Source organism: Aethalodelphis obliquidens, unplaced genomic scaffold (genome assembly GCF_003676395.1).
Source record: "Aethalodelphis obliquidens isolate GAN/ISIS:26980383/991018 unplaced genomic scaffold, ASM367639v1 scaffold3, whole genome shotgun sequence".
In the NCBI taxonomy this organism is placed as follows: domain Eukaryota; kingdom Metazoa; phylum Chordata; class Mammalia; order Artiodactyla; family Delphinidae; genus Aethalodelphis; species Aethalodelphis obliquidens.
In genome coordinates this window covers 32548882-32572616 of record NW_020837947.1, presented here as the reverse complement: position 1 = coordinate 32572616, position 23735 = coordinate 32548882, and the positions used below count along the sequence as shown (strand labels likewise).

Below are 23735 nucleotides of genomic sequence, written 5' to 3'. Positions count from 1 at the left end.
AAATAGGCATTTGATAGAATGTTTCATTATATCCTCATAAACATGGTTGAAAATATGGGTCAAGTGGTAATCAGTTAACAGAAGTTAGACGTTGCTGAACAGCCTGACCTCGAATAAGCTCTAGAGATGTCTCCAATAATGAGGCATAGGATTTGTGCTTGACCCTGTCATGTTCAAAATCTGTATCAGTGATTTGCATGAGATCTATCAAATATTCAGAAGATGTAAAGCTAGAAGTTATACCTACTGTGTTGAATGGTGGTCAAGAATCAAAAAGAGCCTAGCAGGTGGAACTATGCAATTAACGAGATGAAATTAATAGAATAGGTTTTGAACTTAGGTAGGCTCACTTGTTTATTCATCCTTGAGGCATTTGTTAATAAGTATTTCCAAAGTTCAGGCACTGTGGTGGGTGCTGGGAGAATAATGATGAGGAATGTGTGAACATTGCCCTCTAGGAGTTTATATTCTAGTGTTTAAGTGAAAGAACAAAGGAAATGACACATAGTAGCAATTTCTGTGAAATAGGAGTTCTTACTTGACTACAGATTCATTTGTACAAGATCAAGATCAAGGAAGGAAGTACATTAAATATATTTGCAAATTTTGTAATCTCTATTTTAAGAGAAATTCTGAGTAACCAGGGTTGTTAGCTGTTTAGCTTGGGGAAAAAAAAGATATTTAGATTGAAAAAAGATTTAGGAAATAATAGTGTTCTTTAGATATTTGAGGACTTTCCCCAGGAAATGGGAATTAGACTTAATCTGCGTAGCTTCAGAAGGCTGAATTTGGATCACTGACTAAAAATTAGAGTGAAACAAGTTTTCATTCAGCATAAGGAAAAACTTTATAGCTTGTAGTTATACAAGATGAAAAGGGCTGCCTTATAAGAATCCATGCATTTAATAATATGTCAAGGAATGTGTAGAGGCATCCCTATAAGGAAAGAAGGTTAAGTAACTTCTCATCTTAGTTTTAAGATTCCAAATATAAATATAATATTCATTTGATCTAGTGGAAAAGTATATACCACCAGTTTTCCCATGTACAAAAAATAAAAACAAATGCCATATATTCTAATCTACTATTGAAAAGATAGTAGCACATATTAATCTTGAGATAATTAAACTTCTCATTAGGCATCTAAAATATAAAAATTGTTCCTAAAGATTAATATCTATACAAGAGAAATATTATGTCCACTATTTCAGAGCAGACAGGAAAGTCATACGAAAGGTCGATGTCAAAAAGTTTCAAAAATAGCATCATGATTTATGTGCTGTGTTTGTGGACCTAACAGGAACATTTGATTCCGTTAACCAAGTTTAGTATGTCAGCAACCCTGTGAAAGATTGACTGTCCAAAGAAAGTTAAAATATTTGCTTTCTCTGTGAAGAAATTATACAGAGTTGTAGATATAAAAGAGGCAAACCATGTTTTTCAACCTCTGTATTTTTAGTAATGATTAGCATTATGGTTTTGATTCAGTTATCAATGTTATAGGAGGTTACACAAAATAACTCATGCAGTTAGTTTTTTTCCAAAGGCAAAAGCTGACAATTATTGTTCTAGATTCCATGTATTTTGGGGCACATGTTCATTTCTGTAACTATAAAGTATGTTCTTAAAACACTCCCCAGTTGACACTTATTCATCATTTGGCACCTTGCTGAATGATTTGAGACTGCAATTCATAGATGATTATTTTATCTTGGAACCATTATCGCTCACCATGCTACTGTTAAATATGGAATGGCTATTTTATTGCTAAAATACAGTGGTTCCTTTGGATGATTGAATAAGAGAGGATTATGGTACTTAAATCAATATCCAAATACGACAAATCCTCTTTCCCTGCTAACCACCTTTCTGCAAAGTCATCAGACTTGAAGCTTGGCCTTTTTCATCTTAAGAAGCCTGACCAGTTTCCTCTATAATACCTAGAACATGCATTCATTTATGCAGTCATTCAAAATAGTCATTGAATGTCAACATATTTCAGTCACTGTGTTGAGCTAGATGGAGCATTTAGCCCAGACTTGGGGCATCAGGGAATGTTTATTAGAGAAAGCAACAGTGAAAATGAGAGCTGAATGAATAGGTGTTAGCCAGGCAAGAGGAGGAAAAGCATTCCAGAACAAGGGATTTGCATATGAAAAGTCCTAGAGGTAAGAGAGAGCACTGCATAATTTGAGAATTTCGGACGGCTGCATATGGGTTTAGCATAGAGTGCAAAGTTTGCAGTGGCTAGACAGAAGGCTGGAGGGGTAAACAGAAGCCAGATTATAAAGGTCTTCCTTGCCATGCCAGAGAGATGATAGTGACCTCAAATGAAATGGGAAATGCAGGAGTATTAGCAGGTTTCAAAAGAGATGAGCTTGATTTTTGACATCTCAAATTCAAATGCTTTTGCATTATGCAATAAGACCTAGCTAAGAAGCAATTAGAAACGTAAGTCTGGAACTCATTAGAGATAGATATCTAGGCAGAATATATATAAAATTTAGAGTTTGGGGTACATAGAAGATAGCTGAAGTTCTAGTAACGGTTAAAATCACCAAGGTAGAAAATGTAGGAAAGAAAAGAGATAAGAGCCAAAATTAGAATCAAGGACCCCAATCTTACTCAACAGAAAAGGGAAGAAGAATCCATGAAGGAGGGTTAGAAAGAGTAGCCATAGAGGTAGGAAAATAATAGTACATACTGTACTATTAAAGAACCCATAGGAAGAGAAAATTTCAAAGAAAGAGTGGCCAGAAATATCAGCTGCTGCAGATAATTCATATATCATGAGGACTGATTATTGTCAGTAAATTTTGATTTAGCAACAAAGATCTTATGCATGAGTCTGGACTTATCCTTCAATAGTGAAATCAGAAGCCTGTTTGGGGGAGGGGAATAGATAAGTTAGGAGTCTGGAATTAACATGTACACACTACTATATATAAAATTGATAAACAACAAGGACCTACTATATAGCACAGGGAACCATACTCAATATCTTGTAATAACCTATAATGGAAAAGAATATATATATACATATATAAATATATATACATATATATATATATATATATATAGAGAGAGAGAGAGAGAGAGAGAGAGAGAGAGCGCGCACGAGAGCCTGTTTAAAGAATGAATAGGTGAAAGGGAGATGAGGAAGTAGAGACCAGCAATGTAAACAATGCTTTTAGGAAGCCTATCAAACATAGGATGGAAGTTGTCCAGAAACCCCAGAGATTTTTTTAAGATAAGAAAAGCTTGACCAGCCTCAACTGTCAATGGAAATAAGCCATCAAAGAAGGAGAAAATGCAGGTGCTGGAGGAAATGGGAGACAGGAGGGCCTTCTTCCTAAACCAGAGTTTAGGAAGAGAGAAGCTTTAGACAGAACAACACACCACTTCTTGTGGACAGAACTAAATGTCGAAGGGATGGAAAGTAATGCAGACAAGATGATGTGCTGTTTAGCAGGAAGCTAAGGGAACACCCAATGAGGGCTTCCTTTTCCCTGAAAATAGAGGGCTAACATCTGAGAGTGAGGTGGGGAATTAGAAGATTTGAGATTTGCATCCTATCATATAGAAAACTGGATCCATTTAAGAGTGAATTATAAAATCTATCTGTAAGTAACACAATGTGTTTTCAAATATAACAACAAATAATGAAAAAAAAAACCCACGGTATTCTAAAATTCATTGTGATAATGGCATGGTTTCTCCCCAGAGAGTAACATAAACATAAAAAAAGTCAGAGGAAGAGACTTCAGTTATTGTTTGTGGTGAATGACCACACATACCATACCAAACACTGGCCATTAGATGACACATGAAAAATAAATATGTTCTTCTAGATTAATTGAATAAAGCAAAGAGCACAGCATATGGAAAATTTACTGTAGAGCCCACAGGTGGCTATGTGGTTCCAGCTGAGCTGATCAGGAGATGGGTTCACTAGCATATATATATATACATGTATTTTGTTACTGACATTTTTGCTTCTTAACCTTTAAAAAAATACTATTTATAAGAAATTACCCTTCTGACCATTCCAAATGCGGTTTTATAAAATCAAGCTAAAATCCAACTCTAAATTCCTTCTATTTCTTCCTTTTTCTCAACTCCTAAAGTCAACTGTCCCATTTCCAGTAAATTCCACATTTCTTATTTGCCATGTTTCTTATTTGCCATTTTAAAAAATTTTTCCAAAAGTGGAAATAAACTCTTATAGGTTAGAATATTATTTTACCTTTTCCCTCATTTGATTCCTCCTGGTGCCTTTCTCAGTACCTGGCTTGTAGCTCTTCCTAAGTCCTTATTGCGTGAATAATTGCTAAATATATTGTTAAATAAAGTTCCACTTTGTGAGAATTTTAATTTCAAAACTGTTTACGCAATATTCTGAAACTGTTCTCATTTTCTTGTGGAAGTGTCTTAAAGCATATTACCCAAGTGCCTCTTACTATGCAAACATAAAAAGAGAATATTGACTTGAGATCCCTGGTTTTAGGTTGGGTCCTCCTATCTATAAAGAATGATCAACATTTGGCAAGAATTAGGTGAATAACATTCTTAACGTGGTAACTAGGCTGACTTTTTTTTTTTTTTTGCTATTCCTGCCCCTTAAAATATTTATGTTTTCCACCCTGGTTTGGTTTCAAAAAGCCCACTGATGGGTATGCACCAAGGCCCCAGGATTTTTAGCACTTTTTTTTAACACCTTGTAGAGAAGAAATGTAAATAGCCAGATGCTACAATAAATTTTAGAAATTTGTGAAGTCTATTCCCCAGATTAGAGTAAGAGAAAAACTAATGCAGAGATTGATGTAGGGAAAAGAGAACAGAAACTCTTGTCAGTATAGCTACAACAGCCCAGTATTCGTTTCTCAAATCAAAGAGCTTCTTTAAAAGTATGTATCAATATGTTTAAGAGCTGAGTTCTCTCTCAATGATATGTGTGTGCACATGCGCATGTGTGTTCACAGGAGCACACAAACGCGTAGGTGGGGAGCTGTATGATAAATTACATTCTTTCATTAATTTAAAAACAAACATCCCTCTTCCTTTACAGAATTGTCAACATCACACTGCTGGTGACTTCTGTGAACGATGTGTTCTTGGATATTATGGCATTGTCAAGGGATTGCCAGATGACTGTCAGCAATGTGCTTGCCCTCTGATTTCTTCCAGCAACAAGTAAGATTGTGAAATATTACCATGTTTCCCAATCAGTAACACCATCTGTGTAGCACATGGGCTTTCTATGATTTGGCTATTCTTTTCATGTAGACAAAAGTCTCAATTTAAGATAGAGTTTTTAAACAATATAAAAACGTGACAAAAGTGAGCACATAATACTCTATGGTTCATTTTTCTTTTAAAACTCTGTCCCAAGTAAATAATGCTTATTAATTAAAATGTAAATACCAACATTAACTTATATTTATGAAATAAATAATATATGTACAAATGTGCATAATTTTATAAATTTTTAGAAAGGTCTAGTGTTTGCATATAGTTCTGCCATAAATTCAGCTATGAAGGATTGTTTGATGCATATTATATAAATTTTGTAGCTGTTTCCATTCATTTTATGTGTTTAATTCATGATTGGTAAAGAATTATCAAGGAAATAATTGAAAAATAATGTTGTTAAAGCAGGGTGACTTATTGTTATACTCCAGAGTAAGTCAATATCTCCCAGAATCACAACCCCCTTTCTGTTAAGATAGTCTGAGCTTGGTACCATGGAAACACAGCCATAAGGGGAAACAAACGCTGGCATATTTTATTTTAGTGCTGTCAGAACATTCTGCACTGTTTATGTATTGATGAAAACCCCTAGGTGTTTTCACTTACCTTTTTGCTAAGGCTATCTATACTTTCTGCTAAGTGATTTATAGACATCAATCTCTACATTGTAGGGCATTTATTTCTCTAAGAATTTGCTTTTGAAAAGAATGTAGGGCACTTTGTTCAGAATTAGAATCCTGGACACCTTATCTTGAGCGTATAAGAAGCACAAAGCAACTCAGATGAAGAACTGTTTCCACCTATACTCACTAAGTTTCTTTTTCCATCTCTGGCTTTGTTTACATTTTGCAAACATTTTCACGTAATTGTCTCCCTTTCCTCTGTAAGCACCTCTTTTTGGTTGAACAGAGTCACAAGTTTTGCATAGGGTCTCAAATGTAAATTTTTAGGTAAGTGGTGTATTGATGAGGATAAAATACATGATCTTCTTGTTGATCCAAGCACCAAGTGGTAGGTGTATGAAAAATATCATTTTCCTTTCCCTAATCTACCTCTGATGACCAGATTTTGAACAGGAGAATGCTGTTTATTGTTTATTAAAATATAAATGATCTGGATTAGAAAAATTCAATAATTAATTTATAATTTCCTGTTGGGCGGACTATAGCAAAAGCTCCAGGAGATATAAAAAAGAAGCATAACACCTCTTGGAGAGGCTCACAGTAAAATGGGTGTCTTCAGAGAGGTCAACTGAGATATAAAGAGAATTCAAAGGCACAAAGTACCACAGTTGACTGTGGAAACTTAAAGAACATATTTAAAGAAGTAGGAGTATTTATAATAAATTTAAAATGTATTTAAATTATTAAATTTACAGTGGATTGAAGGGTTTTTACTGATGGAGATAGTAGAAAATGTAAGGAGCAGAAGCTTAGCAGCAGAAAACGCAAATCATGTTTAAGAACTGTTAAGAGTTTGGAGCATGGGTTCAAATAGAATTTCATAATTACAGAAGAAAATGAATGAGAGAATGGAGGCCATAGTGTAGAAATCCATGAATACCAGTCTAAGAAATTGCTATTTAATTTTCTATGTAATGAGGAAACATTACACATTTTTATTAAAAAAAAAAGATTAATGTGATGAGAGCCACACTTTAGGAAGACTATTATGATGGAATTGAGTGTAATGAATTGAAACAGGAAAATAAGAAAAGCAAAGAGACTGATTAAAAAGCTATTGCACTAGCTTAGGCAAAAGATAATTAGAACCTGAAAGTAGGTAATAGCAACAAGAATAGAGACAAGGAGATGGATGTGAGAAAATTGTTGAATGCAGCTCTACAGGGTTGATAACTAATTAGATACGACAGGTTTAGGCAAAGCAGGATTTGAAGCCAGGGATTTGTAGCCAGGTTGACCCCCCAAAATGGTGGGGTCATTAACTGAAATAGAAACCAGGAGAGAGCTGCTATAGAAGAAAGACAATTTATGTTTCAAATAAGTTAAATTGATATGAAAGGTCTATCTGAATGGAAATATGCAAATAGCCACAAGAAATCAAAACCTGAAAATTGGGAGGGCAGATGAAGGAAGTGATATGTTAATAAATGAATTATAGATAAGATTCCCCAGGGTCATGTTACTCAAGGGGAGCACATGGAAAGAAGGAAAGACAAGACTATGTACGTTAGAGAAGTCAGAAGAGAAAGAAGACCCAGGACAAGAGCTGTGAGGGAGGCAATGGAACCGAGGCCACACTGCCCCTGACACAGTGAGAGAAAAGGGCAGCAGAGAATGAGCATTGGATGCTGCTCTCCCAAGGGAGACTAAGTACATACAGTGGCAATTAACTGTGCAGGTCCCTGATGGATTTTGGCAATCAATAGTGGAAGCAGACATTAGGTCACGTGGGTGTGAGTGTACAGCTCTAAGAAATGTGAAGAAGGGAAAGAAATAGTACTACCTTAATTGATTAGCAGGATCAACAAAAAAGTGTTTTCATATTTGTTTCACTTTTGTTTTATATGAGTTACGTAATTTAAGTATATTTTTATACAAAGGACACTGTAAGAATCAAGTATGAAATCAAAGTGGCTAGTTCAATGGCTTTCAAACTTTATTGATTGCAGCCACTGTAGGAAAACCTTTTTTAATCATAAGCTAGAACACAAAAAATGTGTGTGTGGATATCTAGCTAGCTAGCTAGCTAACTAACTAGCTAGCTAGCTATACATATATAATATATACTGTAACTTCTATTCAATTTTATTTTCTTGTATTATTAGAAGAAACTTTAGCCAAAGCCCACTAAAGTGATTTCATGACCCCCTAAGGTCATCACATAAAGTTTGGAACATTCATTAACAAAGTAAAGACCTATGTATGATGAGAAGAGAAGCACTTCTCCCTGAGATAAGAAAAAAAGATTCTGAAACATAGATGGAGGAGGCTGAGATATCCCTCTTCATAGATGGAGGATGGTGAGTAAGTGATTACTAACTCACCCACATATTAGTTCAAGTCTCCAATATCTCTTACCAAAACAAATACAATGAACTTTTAACCATTGTGACAGTACAGCATTGCTCGCATACCCTCAAGGGTTTTCCACTGCCTACCAAGGAAAGCTCAGATATTTTAGCAGAGTGTTAGAAACTCTCTGCAATCTGACCCCTCTTTCCAGGCTCAATGCCCTCTCCTCCCTTCTACAATGAGGCCAAGTTTGAGTTTCTCGGAGCTTTTCTTCTCCAAATGTGTTCAGCAGTTTTTGCCAGACAAAGAAAAAGCTGCATGGTTTCACATATGGGTGTAATCTAAAAACGAACAAACTCATGGAAACAGTGTACAACGGTAGTTGCCAGGGAGCAGGGAACGGGAGAAATTGGGAGAGGGTGGTAAAAGGGTGCAAACTTTCAGTTATAAAATGAATAAGGTCTAAGGATCTAATATATAACATAGTGACCACAGTTGATAATACATTATTGTGTAATGGATACTTACTAGGAGAGTAGAACTTGTGAATTCTCACACAAAGGAAGGTAAATATATGAAGTGATAGATATGTTAATTATCTAGATGGTGGGAATGCTTTCACACCATACACGTGTATCAAATCATCACGTGTACACTTTAAATATATTACAATTTTTTTTGCCAGTTATACTTTAATAAAGCTGAAAAAACACAAATAGATATATAATGTAATATCAGATAGTGAAAGTGCCACCAGGAAAGAATAGAGCAGCCTCAGTGAATCTGGAGTGAATGGGGTACCCTTTTAGTTAGGGTGCTTGATGAAGATCTTCACAAACAAACAGGTGAGGCTTGTTCAGAGCCTTTAATGAAGTAATGGAGAGAGTCACCTGACTACCTGGAGGAAGAGCAGACCAGCCAGAGGAAAAAATAAGTGCACTGGCCTGGAGACAGGCCACGCTTAGTAGACAGCAAGGATCCAGGGCAGCTGGAGCAGAGCGAATGGGGACAGGGGAAGGGTGACAGGAGTTGGAGTCAGGGAAGCTCCAGTGAGTAACTAAACGTCCTGAAGCCTAAAAATCTGCCAATGGCAAGAGGTGGCTTAGAACAGGATAATGCAATGAATTAATTATGGTAACACCAGCAGCATTTGCAGATAGAATACCTGTGGAATGTGAGAGAAAGGAGACAAAGGTGACTCTGTGGTTTATGGCAGAGCAAATGGAAGCAAAGTAAGCAAAGTGTGGCCATTGACAGAGACAGGAAAAATGATAGAATGGTTAGCGGTATTTTTTGGAGGACAGGAGCTCAGTTTTAGATTTGTTAGGATAGATGCAGTATTTAGAGTCTTTTAATACTGAATGAGATCATTTAGGGGAGAAAGGACAGGACAGGATAGGAGAAACCTAAAGGCTAAACTGTGAAGCATACTAAGAGGTCAAGGACATGATGTAGATCCAGCAAAGGAGACTGAAAAGGAACAATCAGTGAACTGGGATAAGGGGGTGGGATCCCAGAAGCTAATTCATTTCAGTAGACTCCACAGGGGATGACACAGAGCAGCAGACTCTAAATCTCAGAAATTCTGTTGAAGCAACCTTGGAATTAACAGATCTAAGGGAATGTAAAAGATGGCCTACAAGAGGAAAAACAGTCGGATTTCTGAGTGATCCTGCAGACAGTATGAAAATTGAGAGGAGATGAGGGATTTGGGAGCATAAAGAATAAACTCTAACCTCAAGTAAGGTGTAATTCCTACTTCCTCTTTCATAAGTCCTTATATATGATGTAAGGAAAAAGTTTAGTCCACCATAATGTCATAATTCAAAAAAATTTATATCTACTATCCAAGGAGAATTATAACATTCCTGCATAGTAATTGAGACAGATATGTTACTATAAAGGAATATAATTTAATTATGTTGGCTCTGTAGAATTTCCCTTGAATGTCTAAAAATCTGTTTCCAAGTGCAGATGAACTCAGCATCAAGCTGAGTTAAAAGAGCTAGAAGCTTGCAAGAATGTGTCAATTATGTATTTGTGGGTCTATTTTTGTGAAGGCAAAAAAAATAATTTGTTGAATAATGATGTTGTGAGTAGTTGATCAATTCGTTCACATATTTTGCAAAGGTTAGAGTTTATTACTCATTCATGTACTATTGATTTAATGCATTAGACAGAAAATTGAAATAGTGTCCTAATGGCACCTGACCAATAGGAGTTGCAGCTCTGGTCTATATACTTTATTGCTTTTTCAGCATCAACTGCTTTTGCAGACCAACAAAAAGGAAAATGGTGTTTGCAGCATTACCATTTTGCAACGAATATATGTGTCTTTTCTTCCTAAATTTCCAGTGTACCATGCATTTTGTCCAGTGGGAATGAAGCACTACTTGTATTTGAGAGAGGTTTGTAAAAATACAAAACTACGTTTTAGCATAGTTTAGTTTTCAAGTCTTGTCTAGTATTTCTTTTGCGGTGTAAGGTGATCAAGAATCCTGGAGAAGGGCTGACTGGCCGTGGTCTGTCAGTGTTGTAGTGAAAACAGGGCATGTTATATGAGACCTACTTACTAGAAGAGATTATAAAATTGTCAGAAAAGCTTATTCATTTTCATGCAGAAAGATTTCCATTCTTCTTGCCTCACACTAGATCACATTATTTTGTGTTTAAAGTAAAATGTAGCTTGAAATCTGTATATAAATTAGAAAAGGCACTCTTTTAAGTGAAACATCTATTCACACATCATGCATTGAAATGCCAGTGGCAATTTGGGCTTTTTAGAAAAAAAATTATATAGCTTTTATGTCCCCATTTTTTTAACCTGAAAGATATTCAATAATACTTATTCTACTATCTGACAAATATGCAGGAATTCTCATCATGTTTTTCTTCTGATTCATGAAAAATAGTACACTTTCTCTGGGTGTTTAATATTTTCCTGGTTGTCACATAATTATTAAAATTTCAAAGTTTTAACATGGTCGGTGAGATGCATTGTTAATTCATCAAAAAACAACCATCTTTATTTGCTGACTATTATTAGTAGTACTTAGTTGTGATAGCCTACCCTTGAATAGAAACTTATAATTATAAATATGCCATTTCTAACCATCAAAAAATAGTTCCAATCATCTAGTTAATAGATAGAATTGCTTAAATGTATAAAATAAATAAGTCAAAAGATTTTTTGCAATCTTTCTTTTCTGATTCAGTTTCAGCCCTTCTTGTGTCGCGGAAGGCCTGGATGATTACCGCTGCACAGCTTGCCCTCGAGAATACGAAGGCCAGTACTGCGAACGGTAGGAACAGTCATGATACATTTAGAGCAATGATGCATAGAGATCATATAATAAAAGATCATAGTAGAAAAGTATTCATTATTTTTATGTCATTATTTTCATATTCTCTAGTAGCTTATATGCTTTCAAAAGTATTTTTATATCTTTAGACTTTATCCAAAGAAAGTTGTTTACTTCCATCTGTTTAGACTTTTTCTAAGATTCCAAATTATTTCACAATTATCTAATTTATATTTTAGCATATATATATGTATATACTCCAACATAGATTAGAGAGGGAGAGAGAGACAGAGGGAGGGAGCATTTTACAAGAACAAATAAATAATTTCCAAAAGCTTATCTGTAGTTAACAGTAATAAAAAGTTGGCCACACATAATTCTCATTTTAATTCACTGGAAGTTGGCCACACATAATTCTCATTTTAATTCACTGGAAGTTGTTGGCTAGCACTAACTGCATGCACATCACTGTTCTGAGCACTCTGGCACTGCATCAGCAAGTATACACGTAATTCAGAATATAAATGGTATCAGGAATTCTTAATTAAAACCACGAAACATTAAAGTGTTATTTGGTTCTCCTTTTCAACACACAAACAATAGTATTTAAATGCCTCCTCTCACCATATTTTTTACAAATTCTGATAATGCATGTATGGAGTTATTAAATTGAATGCTAACATGTAATACAAATGGTAAGTTAAGAAACAGAATTCCAGACTGACTGTCTAGGAAGGTTGTAATTTATATTTTTCTGGATGCATATTTTCTATAAGATCAGTATCTTGGATACTCAAGCTTATCACCACTATTTTTAGTAGGTTTTTATTCTTTCTAAGGTAATGGAGAGCAACTGATATTAACTATTAACATTAAACACACATGATAATTTTAGTGTAATTGATAACAGTATAAAGTTCTATAAAGACCCTTGGACATAGCTGAGCTCCACAAACTGCTGGGTCTCATTTTTCTCTTTTATAACATCAGAATAGCTGATACTGTACCTACTTTCCACTGACATTATGAAGATCAGGTAAATGGAGGATAACCTGCCTGAGTACCTACATAGAGGTCTCCTCTCCCATAGGAGAGGCAAAAAATCCTGAGAATTTACCCCCCACGCCTTCCTCCAGTGGCCCAGATCTAATGACTCGCTAGTGTGGGAGTACAAAGGTCCAGCTCCTTTGCCCGAAAGCTGAACAAATCTTGAGATGCTATTTATGCTCCAGAGATTTCCATGGACTTAGGCTAAGACTGGAACCTCACCTGGAATCACACCATTGCCTGGATTCTTTCTTTTCCATTTCCTGCTTCACCCACTCCTTTGCTGGATTCTTCTAGGAGCACTTCCTTAAATTACGAGTCTCTTTGCAAATATAAACCAATATTATCATCATCAATTTAAGAATCGTCTTTTAATATAACCAGCAATGGTTGTGATAATAATGGAAATAAATAGGTAACTAAATAATTAAACACGTTTTCTAAATTCCAATTCTGTTTCTATAAGTTTGCAAAATATATTTCTAGATAATTCTGTATGTGGTAACTTTAAACACAATATCCACTACTTGCATATATATATATATATATATATATATATATATATATATATATAAAACAGTACATTCACAATTTCCATGCCAACAGAGATTTGTAACAATTAGGTAACTAAAAGCAGTACAAAATCCAAAAACATTTCCATTTGTTGTGGAGATATATACATCATTTGAATATGTATATTTTAATGTCAGCCAGCGTGCTTTAGTGTTCATGCTTAGGCTAATATTCATTTCATGCCCTTGTAAACCCCAGTAGGATGATGACTAAAACATCCCTGGATGCCAAGGGGATTATCTGCCATAATTTATGAAAAAATGTTTGATACTATAGCTACATTTGTAAATTGGAGTTTCCACTATCTATAAAAGCATGTATATAGAAAAGACTGGAAGGGTACACTGAAATGACAGTTATTGTCATAAGGCAGAGTGATTATAGAAAAATTACTTTTTTAACATCCATAAATGTTTAATCAATAAGAGGTGACAGTTTATATAGCATAGAGATGAGCAGGGTCATACACTATCAAATGGGAATGGCTTGAATTGTTTTTGCAGTTCTCAAATGTTGTTACAGCTCCACATTCATCATCTCTAACACATAAATGATCAGGTCATATTTCCCTGAAAAATTGCTTTTATTCAGCTAAATTAATCCAAAGGTCTTGCTTAAATTTTTATTGTAACCTTCCAAATAAATTTGTTTCACTTCTGAGAGCTTCTTAAATCATTTAAATCACCTTATGACCTGCCCAAACTCATCAGCTCAGGTCTAAAACTGCTTAAATGTCTTGAGTGTCACTGTATTGTAGAAACCCCTACCCATGCTTTGTCTTCGTTACTCTTGTAACTAAAACTCTTTGAACATTTAATCATTCTGAACCTGCTTAGAATTGAATTCTTTCACCTGAAAATGTTAAGAAACCATTTAAGTGGGCTTATTTAAATGATACTTTTATTGAGCATTTGTAATAGTACATTGGAAATAAAATATTAAAACCATAAATCTATAAAAACCTAACGTTACAGATCATTTTCTTCTTGCTTTGCTTTTTCTAACCAGCATGGGATGAACTAACTTTCACAAGCCTGCAAGTTTCTACAATCCCAGGCCACTAAAGATGGTCCAGGATTATCTGGCTAGTGTTTACAACTTTTGCCTTCAATTTCCTACTGTCTCTCAGCTTCCTCCCATATTTTCCTCTTGAACAAAAATTCTTACCGTTGATTATATTTAGGCTATGTGTATAATTTATTTTCCAATCCAGGATACTCTAGGGAAAGACAGAATATGTTTTTAATACTTAAGCCAGGACAACAGGCAAACTGGGACCATTCTGGGTAAACCAGAGCGTATGGTTTTGCCAGCATCTTGTAAAGTTATCAGACTTCCAGTAACATAACCGACAGTGGTATATACGTAGATGAATGGTTGCACAGACGGGTAGAAGAGAGTGGATGGCAATTTGGCTTCATCCAGTTGGATTTCCTTTCTAATTTCTCAAGTCGGTGTTACATATTTTATTGGCATAACATTACCCCACTTCCAGAGATACACAATGAAAAATCCATCTTGAGGAAGATGTGGTAGAAAGGAAAGACCAGTCGAATTAAATAGAAAATGTAGTAGTTTATCGCCACTTGCTTCTTTTTGCTCATTAGTAAAATTAATGGGTTGAATTCCTTGGTCATTTTGATCTCTAAAATGCGTGCTTCTAGGAAAGCCCAGGAGTAAACAGAAAATTTTATTCATTTCTAATTTAAAAATGAAACCTTCAAAAAAAAGTTTATGATCTAGAGCAGTAGTGGGCAGAGTATGGACCACAAAATTTGGCCCATTGCCTAATCCTGTATGGCACTCAAGCTGGGAATGGCGGTTATGGGCAAACTTTGATGACAGAGAGCAATAAATTTGAGCCCTAGTTAAGTAAATTTGAGCCCTAGTTAAGTAAATTTGATACCTCAACAAGAATCCCATTCTTCTCATTATTAGTTTGGTTTTCCATTAGTAGATTATTATTATAAAACAATTTATATTCTATTATTATGTTTTGAATTCCATCAGCCAACAGTGTTTGAAAATTTCTTTCACTGCACGAGTTTGATTTCGCCTCTTGACCTGCAAAGCCTAAAATATTTACAGTCTGGTTCTTTACAGGAAAAGTTTGCTAACTCCTGATCTATTGACTTCTGGTATCAATTTTGTTTCATTCAAACAATACACACACACACAACAACAATTTCGAGACATGACTTACTACTAATCTCCTTTGCTTTGTCACTGTTTAAATTCAGGTGTGCCCCTGGCTATACCGGCAGCCCAAGCAGCCCCGGAGGCTCCTGCCAAGAATGTGAGTGTGACCCCCATGGCTCACTGCCTGTCCCCTGTGACCCTGTCACAGGGATCTGCACGTGCCGACCCGGAGCCACGGGGCAGAAGTGTGACGGCTGCAAACACTGGCATGCGCGCGAGGGCATGGAGTGTGTTTGTACGTATACTAACTTAGCTGTTAGTTCTGGGGGCCTTGGTTCCAATTCTATCTCATTTCCAATGGGAAAGACTGACTTTTTTTTTTCTTATTCTGCAATAGCTAGTGTTACTCTTCATTTTCTCTGACACTATCTATCCACCTTCTTCTGTTTGCCTGCTGTTTTTGTCTCCACCTCCTGAGCCGAGAACAGCTGAGAAAATCCTCAGCATGCTTTAGTCAGTTCATTGAAGACCTACAGCAAAGCTCCCGGAGGCAGATTTTATTTTATTTTGCCCATCTCAGAGTTTGCAGTTTTACCTAAAGTTGACATTGCCTTTGTGACAGATTAAAGGTCTGGGTTTATTAAATATTCTTAGAATCCTCCTGAATTTGTAATCAGCTGGACAGACACTGTAAGGCTTGAATTACAACTGACTTTTCTTTTCCGAGTTTTTTTTGTTTTTTTTTTTTTCTTTTCCGAGTTTTTACAGAAATCCATGGGCATCCTGCTTCGTAACTTTCTCTTGCCCTACAGAACCTGGAAGCAGTGACAATGAACTCAGGTGTTTTTACTCATATGTTTTGTTTTGTTTTAATAACTGCTTCTGGATTCAGTAATGCCATACTGAACATACATCGAATATCAGTAGTTAAATAGAATTCTTGGATCTTATATAAATTCTAATCTAAAACAGTTATTTATAAATTTAGAGAGGACAGTTATATTATGGTATTCTTTTCCTTGAGGGAATTTACATTAGTGGTCTTAATTCTTTCTAACAAATAGAAATGGAAATTATTTAAGTGTCTTTTATTTCAATATTTATTTATTTTAATGTATTTACACATGCCAGTATTTCTGGTTTTAACATCTATGTGTGTCTGAAGCTTAACATTTTAACTAGAATTTTTGTTTGTGCTCTAGTTTGATGAGTTACCTCAAAAGCTAAGGCTGGCTTTTTAGATATGCCAAAAGGTAAAGACTGGGTATGTTTGGGAATATAACTTTTTAAACTTTTTTTCTATGTATTTCAACAATCTTTGATGAAAGTGTATTGCATTTAAAATAAAAGTAAGTGTCAAGGTTGATGGGAGGGGAGAGATGAAGTGTAATATGTAATATACATTTACGTTATCGTATTCAGTTATTGGTGTATACATATTCACTCTTCTCAAGTAAAATGGCATATTTTAATGATAATTGAAATGGACTTCCAATGTACTCCAACTAGTTTTAATATTATTGACACTAAATTATTAATATGGAAATATTTAACTAAGTAATATATAGATATTCCTAACCTAAATGCTAATCTAACGGACCTTGAACTATAAAGTAATTAATTTTCTAGAGGTGAGATCAGAAAAATCTGATCTCTTTTTCTATGAGTTTGTTGGTTTCTTTGCTTTCTACCTTGTTCCATTAATCTATATGTATATTTTCGTGCCAGTACCATACCATTTTGATAACTGTAGCTTTGTAGTAGGGTCTGAAGTCAAGGAGCCTGATTCCTCCAGCTCTGCTCTTCTTTCTCAAGATTGTTTTGGCTCTTTCATGTATTTTGTTCTTCCATACAAATTTTAGAATCATTTGTTCTAGTTCTGTGGAAAATGCCATTGTATTCTGATAGAGATTGGATCAAATCTGTAGATTGCTTTAGGTAGTATGGTCATTTAAACAATACTCTTCCAATCCATAAGCACGGTATATCCTTCCATTTGTTTGTGTTGTCTTCAATTTCTTTAACCAGTGTCTTACAGTTTTACAAGTATAGATCTTTCACCTCCTTAGTTAGATTTATACCTAGGTATTTTATTCTTTTTGATGCAATTGTAAGTGGGATTGTTTTCTTAATTTCTCTTTCTAATAGTTTGTTGTTAGTATATAAAAATACGATAGATTTCTGTATATTAATTTTGTGTCCTACCACTTTACTGAATTCAATGATGAGTTCAAATAGTTTTGGGGCAGCGCCTTTAGGGTTTTCTATATATAGCATCATGTCATCTGTAAACAGTGACAGTTTTACTTCTTCTTTTCCTTCTATCTTTCTATATCCTTAAGCTAACTTAGAGCAAGAAACCAAAGAATGGATTGACCCAGCACATTTGATCTGCAGGGCCCGTTTTGTCACGTGTGCCTATAGTAGAATTTTATAATGCCCGTGAGTGGGAGTGGATGAAAGTAGCCTGGTTCTGGCAAGAGAATATTTATATAGTAAGAGAAATGTCTTCTGAGAAAAGCTTCTTTGGAGCCTGGAGCATGTATTGTACAGTTAATTCTTCTCTCTTTGGTTCATTCTCTAGAAAACACAGTTTAATTTGGCCTACATCATGGATATGTATACCCCCCAAAAAATGTAAGATAAATGACGTTGGCATGATCATTGCAGTATCTCAGGTGAGCTGCATATTGGTGGAAGGAGTCTCCCTGTATAGTTAGTTTATGCTCTTAATTTATTTAACAAATAATTTTAAATTGTGCTGTAGAGGACACAGAGAAAATGCAGAAAGCATGAAAGAACTTTTCTTGACCACCTACATTTCTAAAAGAAACTAATAGCTGCCACGGACAATTGCCAGAGAGCAAGCTGGGGTTTTATTGGATCCAAAATAGTGAGTTTCTTGCAGGACACAGGCTTTTTATACATGGGCATTCCATTACTATCATGAAGAATTTACACGAATAGTCTGTGCCTTTAGTAGGAAATATTTAGATACAAGAGTCTCTCATAGTTAGCCAAATTCAAACCACCAACGTTCTCAACCCCGCCAAACCAACTCAGTGCCTGGGCACACCTGACCAACGTATCTGCTTTCAATCCCAGGCATCCCCTACAGCCCCTTCCGCCACACAGGATTCATCACAGTAGTAATTCTTTAAAGGTTCACCCGTGTTGAGAGCCTTCCATTTGTCAGAAATGATGTTAAGTGCTTTATATGCTGTTCTTTTCATTCTTGCCACGTCCCCATACATTATTATGTCCACAGTGTGATTTTAAAAAAAACAAACAAAAAAAACCTGAAATCAACTATACCCCAACAAAAATTTTTACATTTTAAATAAATAAATAAATAAAACTGAATTTAGGTGATTTAAGTCACCTTTCCAAGGTTCACCCTGACTTTTCAACAGAGTTGTGATTTGAACCTAGATCTGTCTTGAAAATCTTACTTTCTTAACCCCTATGCTGACTGTTAATGCAAGGCACAAAAAGAAAACATGGTTTTCCCAATATATTCAACATTAATTATTTCAGTTCTTAATTCATTTACTTCTTCTGGGCTTAGAGCCCATCTTACCTCTATGAAGAAGAAAGATAAAATGGGCTTAAAAAATGAAAAAATTTTAATGTGTATAATGTCAGTAGGTACATACATTTTTTTTCCCCTCTGCTAACCATTAAGACTCTTTCCTCTAAGTTTTAAAACATTATGGTAGTTATCAGGAGTTCCCTGGTGGTCTAGTGGTTAGGATTCAGAGCTTTCACTGCTGTGGCCCAGGTTCAATCCCTGGTTGGGGAACTGAGATCCCATGAGCCACATGGTGCGGCCAAAAAAACCAAAAAAACGTTATGGTAGTTATGATAGATTCTTATTCATCAGAGATGGTCAAGTGGAGTCCTGTCCTCTGTGCAGATGAGAAGACACACTAACTGGGTGCTCAGATTTCCTCCAAAGCCTTTTCATTTTTTTCTTGTGGGGATAATTGGAGAGAGCTCTGCAATGCATTCTTTCTTTACAGATGTTGATGAGTTCTGAGTAGATATTTTATTGGATTTCCCAAATCAGGACTTCTTACTAAGTTAGGTTAATACAAATCCAACTTCTTCTTTCAACCCTCATTCATAATTTACAAGTCATTTTATAAAGTGAGAACAACCACCTGCCTTTCTGAAATCTGAGACTCGGCAAGAAAAGCATTATTTATTTAATAGTAAAGTTTTGTATTGGGAAGCACAAAACTTGGATTTTTTCATGTCCTATTTTCTACAGACTAGTAGTTAACACTGAACAATTTGTACAATGTTTAAAATAGATTATGAGTGGCGTAGTAAAATATATTATTCTCCTAAAGAACAGAATTTAAAATTAGTAGCTGTTGGCAGGATGTCATTCTGTAAAGAGAGCCTGAAATATCATTTTATAAATATCATATTGATGCTTTCTATTTTTATTCAAAGCATATGAAATATTAGGTATATATCAGCTTTATTATTTATAGTCACAATTTATCTAAAATATAACATTTTAGAAGATGCTTTTCTTGCTAATGTTGCAAAAGCAATCATAAACTGTGGTTTTTTTACCTGTAACCTAAGGTAAGCCTAACTAAATGTGGTAGTGCACTAACTCTGTAAAATGTGCACTTTCTAGACACTTGATAAAACCCAAGGTTTGAAGTTTTACCCTGACTTGATACCGACCTGCAGAGACACAGTCTAGATTGTTGTTTTTATTTTTATTTTTTTTTAATTTTATTGAACCCTAGTTGATTTACAGAGTCTTGTTAGTTTCAGGTATACAGCACAGTGATTCCATTTTATATATGTATATTTTTTTTCAGATTTTTTTCCCTTATAGGTTATTACAAAATATGGAGTATAGTTCCCTGTGCTATACAGTAGGTCCTTGTTAGTTATCTGTTTTATATAGATTATTGTTTTCAATAGCCAGTTGCCAACAAGGATCTATCACAGTAATGCAGAGGCCCTTATGTATTATCACTAGAACCCTGCAGTACTCTTATAATCAAAAATAATTACTAATGGCAGTTATTGTCCCCTATATATGAGAGCAGGAACAAAATAGTGGAATGTGGTTGATTACTGTAAAGAAAATGGGACTTTCTATAATAAAAGATGATAAAAAACATCAGTTGACCTCCATTTGCTATTTAATGAGTGAGGCTCTGTTGGACATGTGATCACACTCCATCCTAACCTCTTTTTTTTGGTTGTTTTGTTTTTGCGGTACGCGGGCCTCTCACTGTTGTGGCCTCTCCCATTGCGGAGCACAGGCTCCGGATGCGCAGGCTCAGCGGCCATGGCTCACGGGCCCAGCCGCTCCGCGGCATGTGGGATCTTCCCGGACCGGGGCACGAACCCGTGTCCCCTGCATCGGCAGGCAGACTCTCAACCACTGCGCCACCAGGGAAGCCCCATCCTAACCTTTAAACACCATCCTCTCTCTGTCCCCATTTAATCCCCAGGTACTAGTTCCTATTCAAAGCCCAGTATGGCTATTATAGTTTTCTACAACTCTAAACTGGGGTATGTTGTTCAAATCCAGGCATCAGGATAGCTATAAACGTAACTTCTGTTCACCCTCCTCACACCTTTTTCACATCTATTTTGTTAGTGAAAGGTGCTTTGAGTTTCTTGTTGGCAACTTTCTCGGCCTTGGTCAAGGCTAGCAATGCTGTAGAACAGCAACTATCACTCTGATTCCAGGTAATTTTCTTATTGGCCATCAGTCTCAGTGGTTTGTATATCACATTGAGAAAGCCGTTCCATTAATAGATTAAGGACTTGTGCTGTTGAACTGTGTGTAGAAGAGGCTGATCACTATTTCTTTTCTTTTCAGTCAGGCTTTATTTTGAGAGTAAACTCTACTTGATTGCAATTTGCACTCTGCAGAATCCAGGGAGTTTATTAACCTTGAAGAAAAATAGATCACATCACCTTAAAGTTGGAAGTCTTATAAATGAGGTAGTCTAATCATCTTCTGTTCGGTGGTGTCCTTGAAACAGACCATCTCCTAATGCAAGGAAGCATGCTATAGTGAAGGGGTATAGACGCTTTGAATTCTGGCTGGCCACATAAAAGTTGTGTGACATTCGATTAGCTAACTTTTCTAAACCTCATTTTATTATCTGTAAAGTGGAAATAAAGTCCTATGTACATTAGGTGGTGTCTAAGCATAATACATGTTCAATAAATTTTAGCTGTTCTTATCACCATGGTTATTATTTGATCAGTTTTTTCAAAAGCATGATGCTTTATGTAGCTCCTCAGTTTTTGTTTTTAATTTAGGCAGCTTACAGTTTATTATTGATTCAGAAAGTAATAGTTTAATGACTCTAACTTGTGATTACCCTCAGTTTCACCAGTAATAAGGAAGATTATTTTAATGCTCATTTAATTTTAATATTTTAACACTTTTATTCTTTAAATTTGAAATTCTGAACATGAGCGTAATTTTATTGAGCCAAATCTATTTAGACAAGTATATTTCCTTTCCAAATTGAAGTTAAGAACTGACTAGAAAAATAAGAGGCAAAGTATAACAGTAAAATTTTTACTCATAGATATGATTAAGACTAAATTCATAATTTTTTTTATTACATCTTTATTGGAGTATAATTGCTTTACAATGGTGTGTTACTTGTTGCTTTATAACAAAGTGAATCAGGTATACATATACATATGTTCCCATATCTCTTCCCTCTTGCGTCTCCCTCCCTCCCACCCTCCTTATCCCACCCCTCCAGGCGGTCACAGAGCACCTAGCTGATCTCCCTGTGCTATGTGGCTGCTTCCCACTAGCTATCCACTTTACACTTGGTAGTGTATATATGTCCATGCCACTCTCTCACTTTGTCCCAGCTTACCCTTCCCCCTCCCCATGTCCTCAAGTCCATTCTCTAGTAGGTCTGTGTCTTTATTCCTGTCTTACGCCTACGTTCTTCATGACATTTTTGTTCTTAGATTCCATATATATGTGTTAGCATACGGTATTTGTCTTTCGCTTTCTGACTTACTTCACTCTGTATGACAGGCTCTAGGTCCATCCACCTCACTACAAATAACTCAATTTCGTTTCTTTTTATGACTGAGTAATATTCCATTGTATATATGTGCCACATCTTCTTTATCCATTCATCCAATGATGGACACTTAGGTTGCTTCCATCTCCTGGCTATTGTAAATAGAGCTGCAATGAACATTTTGGTACATGACTCTTTTTGAATTATGGTTTTCTCAGGGTATATGCCCAGTAGTGGGATTGCTGGGTCATATGGTAGTTCTATTTGTAGTTTTTTAAGGAACCTCCATACTGTTCTCCATAGTGGCTGTACCAATTCACATTCCCACCAGCAGTGCAAGAGTGTTCCCTTTTCTCCACACCCTCTCCAGCATTTATTTTTTGTAGATTTCTTGATGATGGCCATTCTGACTGGTGTGAGATGATATCTCATTGTAGTTTTGATTTGCATTTCTCTAATGATTAATGATGTTGAGCATTCTTTCATGTGTTTGTTGGCAATCTGTATATCTTCTTTGGAGAAATGTCTATTTAGGTCTTCTGCCCATTTTTGGATTGGGTTTTTTGTATTTTGTTATTGAGATGCATAATTTGCTTCTATGTTTTGGAGATAATCCTTTGTCAGTTGCTTCATTTGCAACTGTTTTCTCCAATCTGTCTTTGGTCGTGTTTATGGTTTCCTTTGCTGTGCAAAAGCTTTGAAGTTTCATTAGGTCCCATTTGTTTATTTTTGTTTTTATTTCCATTTCTCTAGGAGGTGGGTCAGAAAGGATCTTGCTGTGATATATGTCATAGAGTGTTCTGCCTATGTTTTCCTCTAAGAGTTTGATAATTTCTGGCCTTACATTTAGGTCTTTAATCCATTTTGAGTTTATTTTTGTGTGTGGGGTTAGGGAGTGTTCTAATCTCATACTCTTACATGTACCTGTCCAGTTCTCCCAGCACCACTTATTGAAGAGGCTCTCCTTTCTCCACTGTACATTCCTGCCTCCTTTATCAAAGATAAGGTGACCATATGTGCATGGATTTATCTCTGGGCTTTCTATCCTGTTCCATTGATCTATCTTTCTGTTTTTGTGCCAGGACCATACTGTCCTGATTACTGTAGCTTTGTAGTGTAGTCTAAAGTCAGGGAGCCTGATTCCTCCAGCTCCGTTTTTCGTTCTCAAGATTGCTTTGGCTATTCGGGGTCTTTTGTGTTTCCATACAAATTGTGAAATTTTTTGTTCTAGTTCTGTGAAAAATGCCAGTGATAGTTTGATAGGGATTGCATTGAATCTGTAGGTTGCTTTGGGTATTAGAGTCATTTTCACAGTGTTTATTCTTCCAATCCAAGAACATGGTATATCTCTCCATCTATTTGTATCATCTTTAATTTCTTTCATCAGTGTCTTATAATTTTCT

The 23735-nt window shown here is 35.6% G+C and overlaps 1 protein-coding gene across 2 annotated transcripts in view; it reads left to right on the top strand.

Annotated features, from left to right (window-relative positions):
* The window catches only part of LAMA2 (laminin subunit alpha 2), a 447101-nt gene that overhangs the window by 276278 nt on the left and 147088 nt on the right, over positions 1 to 23735 (top strand). For both annotated transcript variants that reach the window (XM_027086788.1, XM_027086780.1), the window contains exons 29-31: positions 5069 to 5193; positions 11441 to 11527; positions 15388 to 15581. In XM_027086788.1, the coding sequence (XP_026942589.1) occupies positions 5069 to 5193; positions 11441 to 11527; positions 15388 to 15581 (406 nt within the window). The remainder of the gene's footprint in view (positions 1 to 5068; positions 5194 to 11440; positions 11528 to 15387; positions 15582 to 23735) is intronic.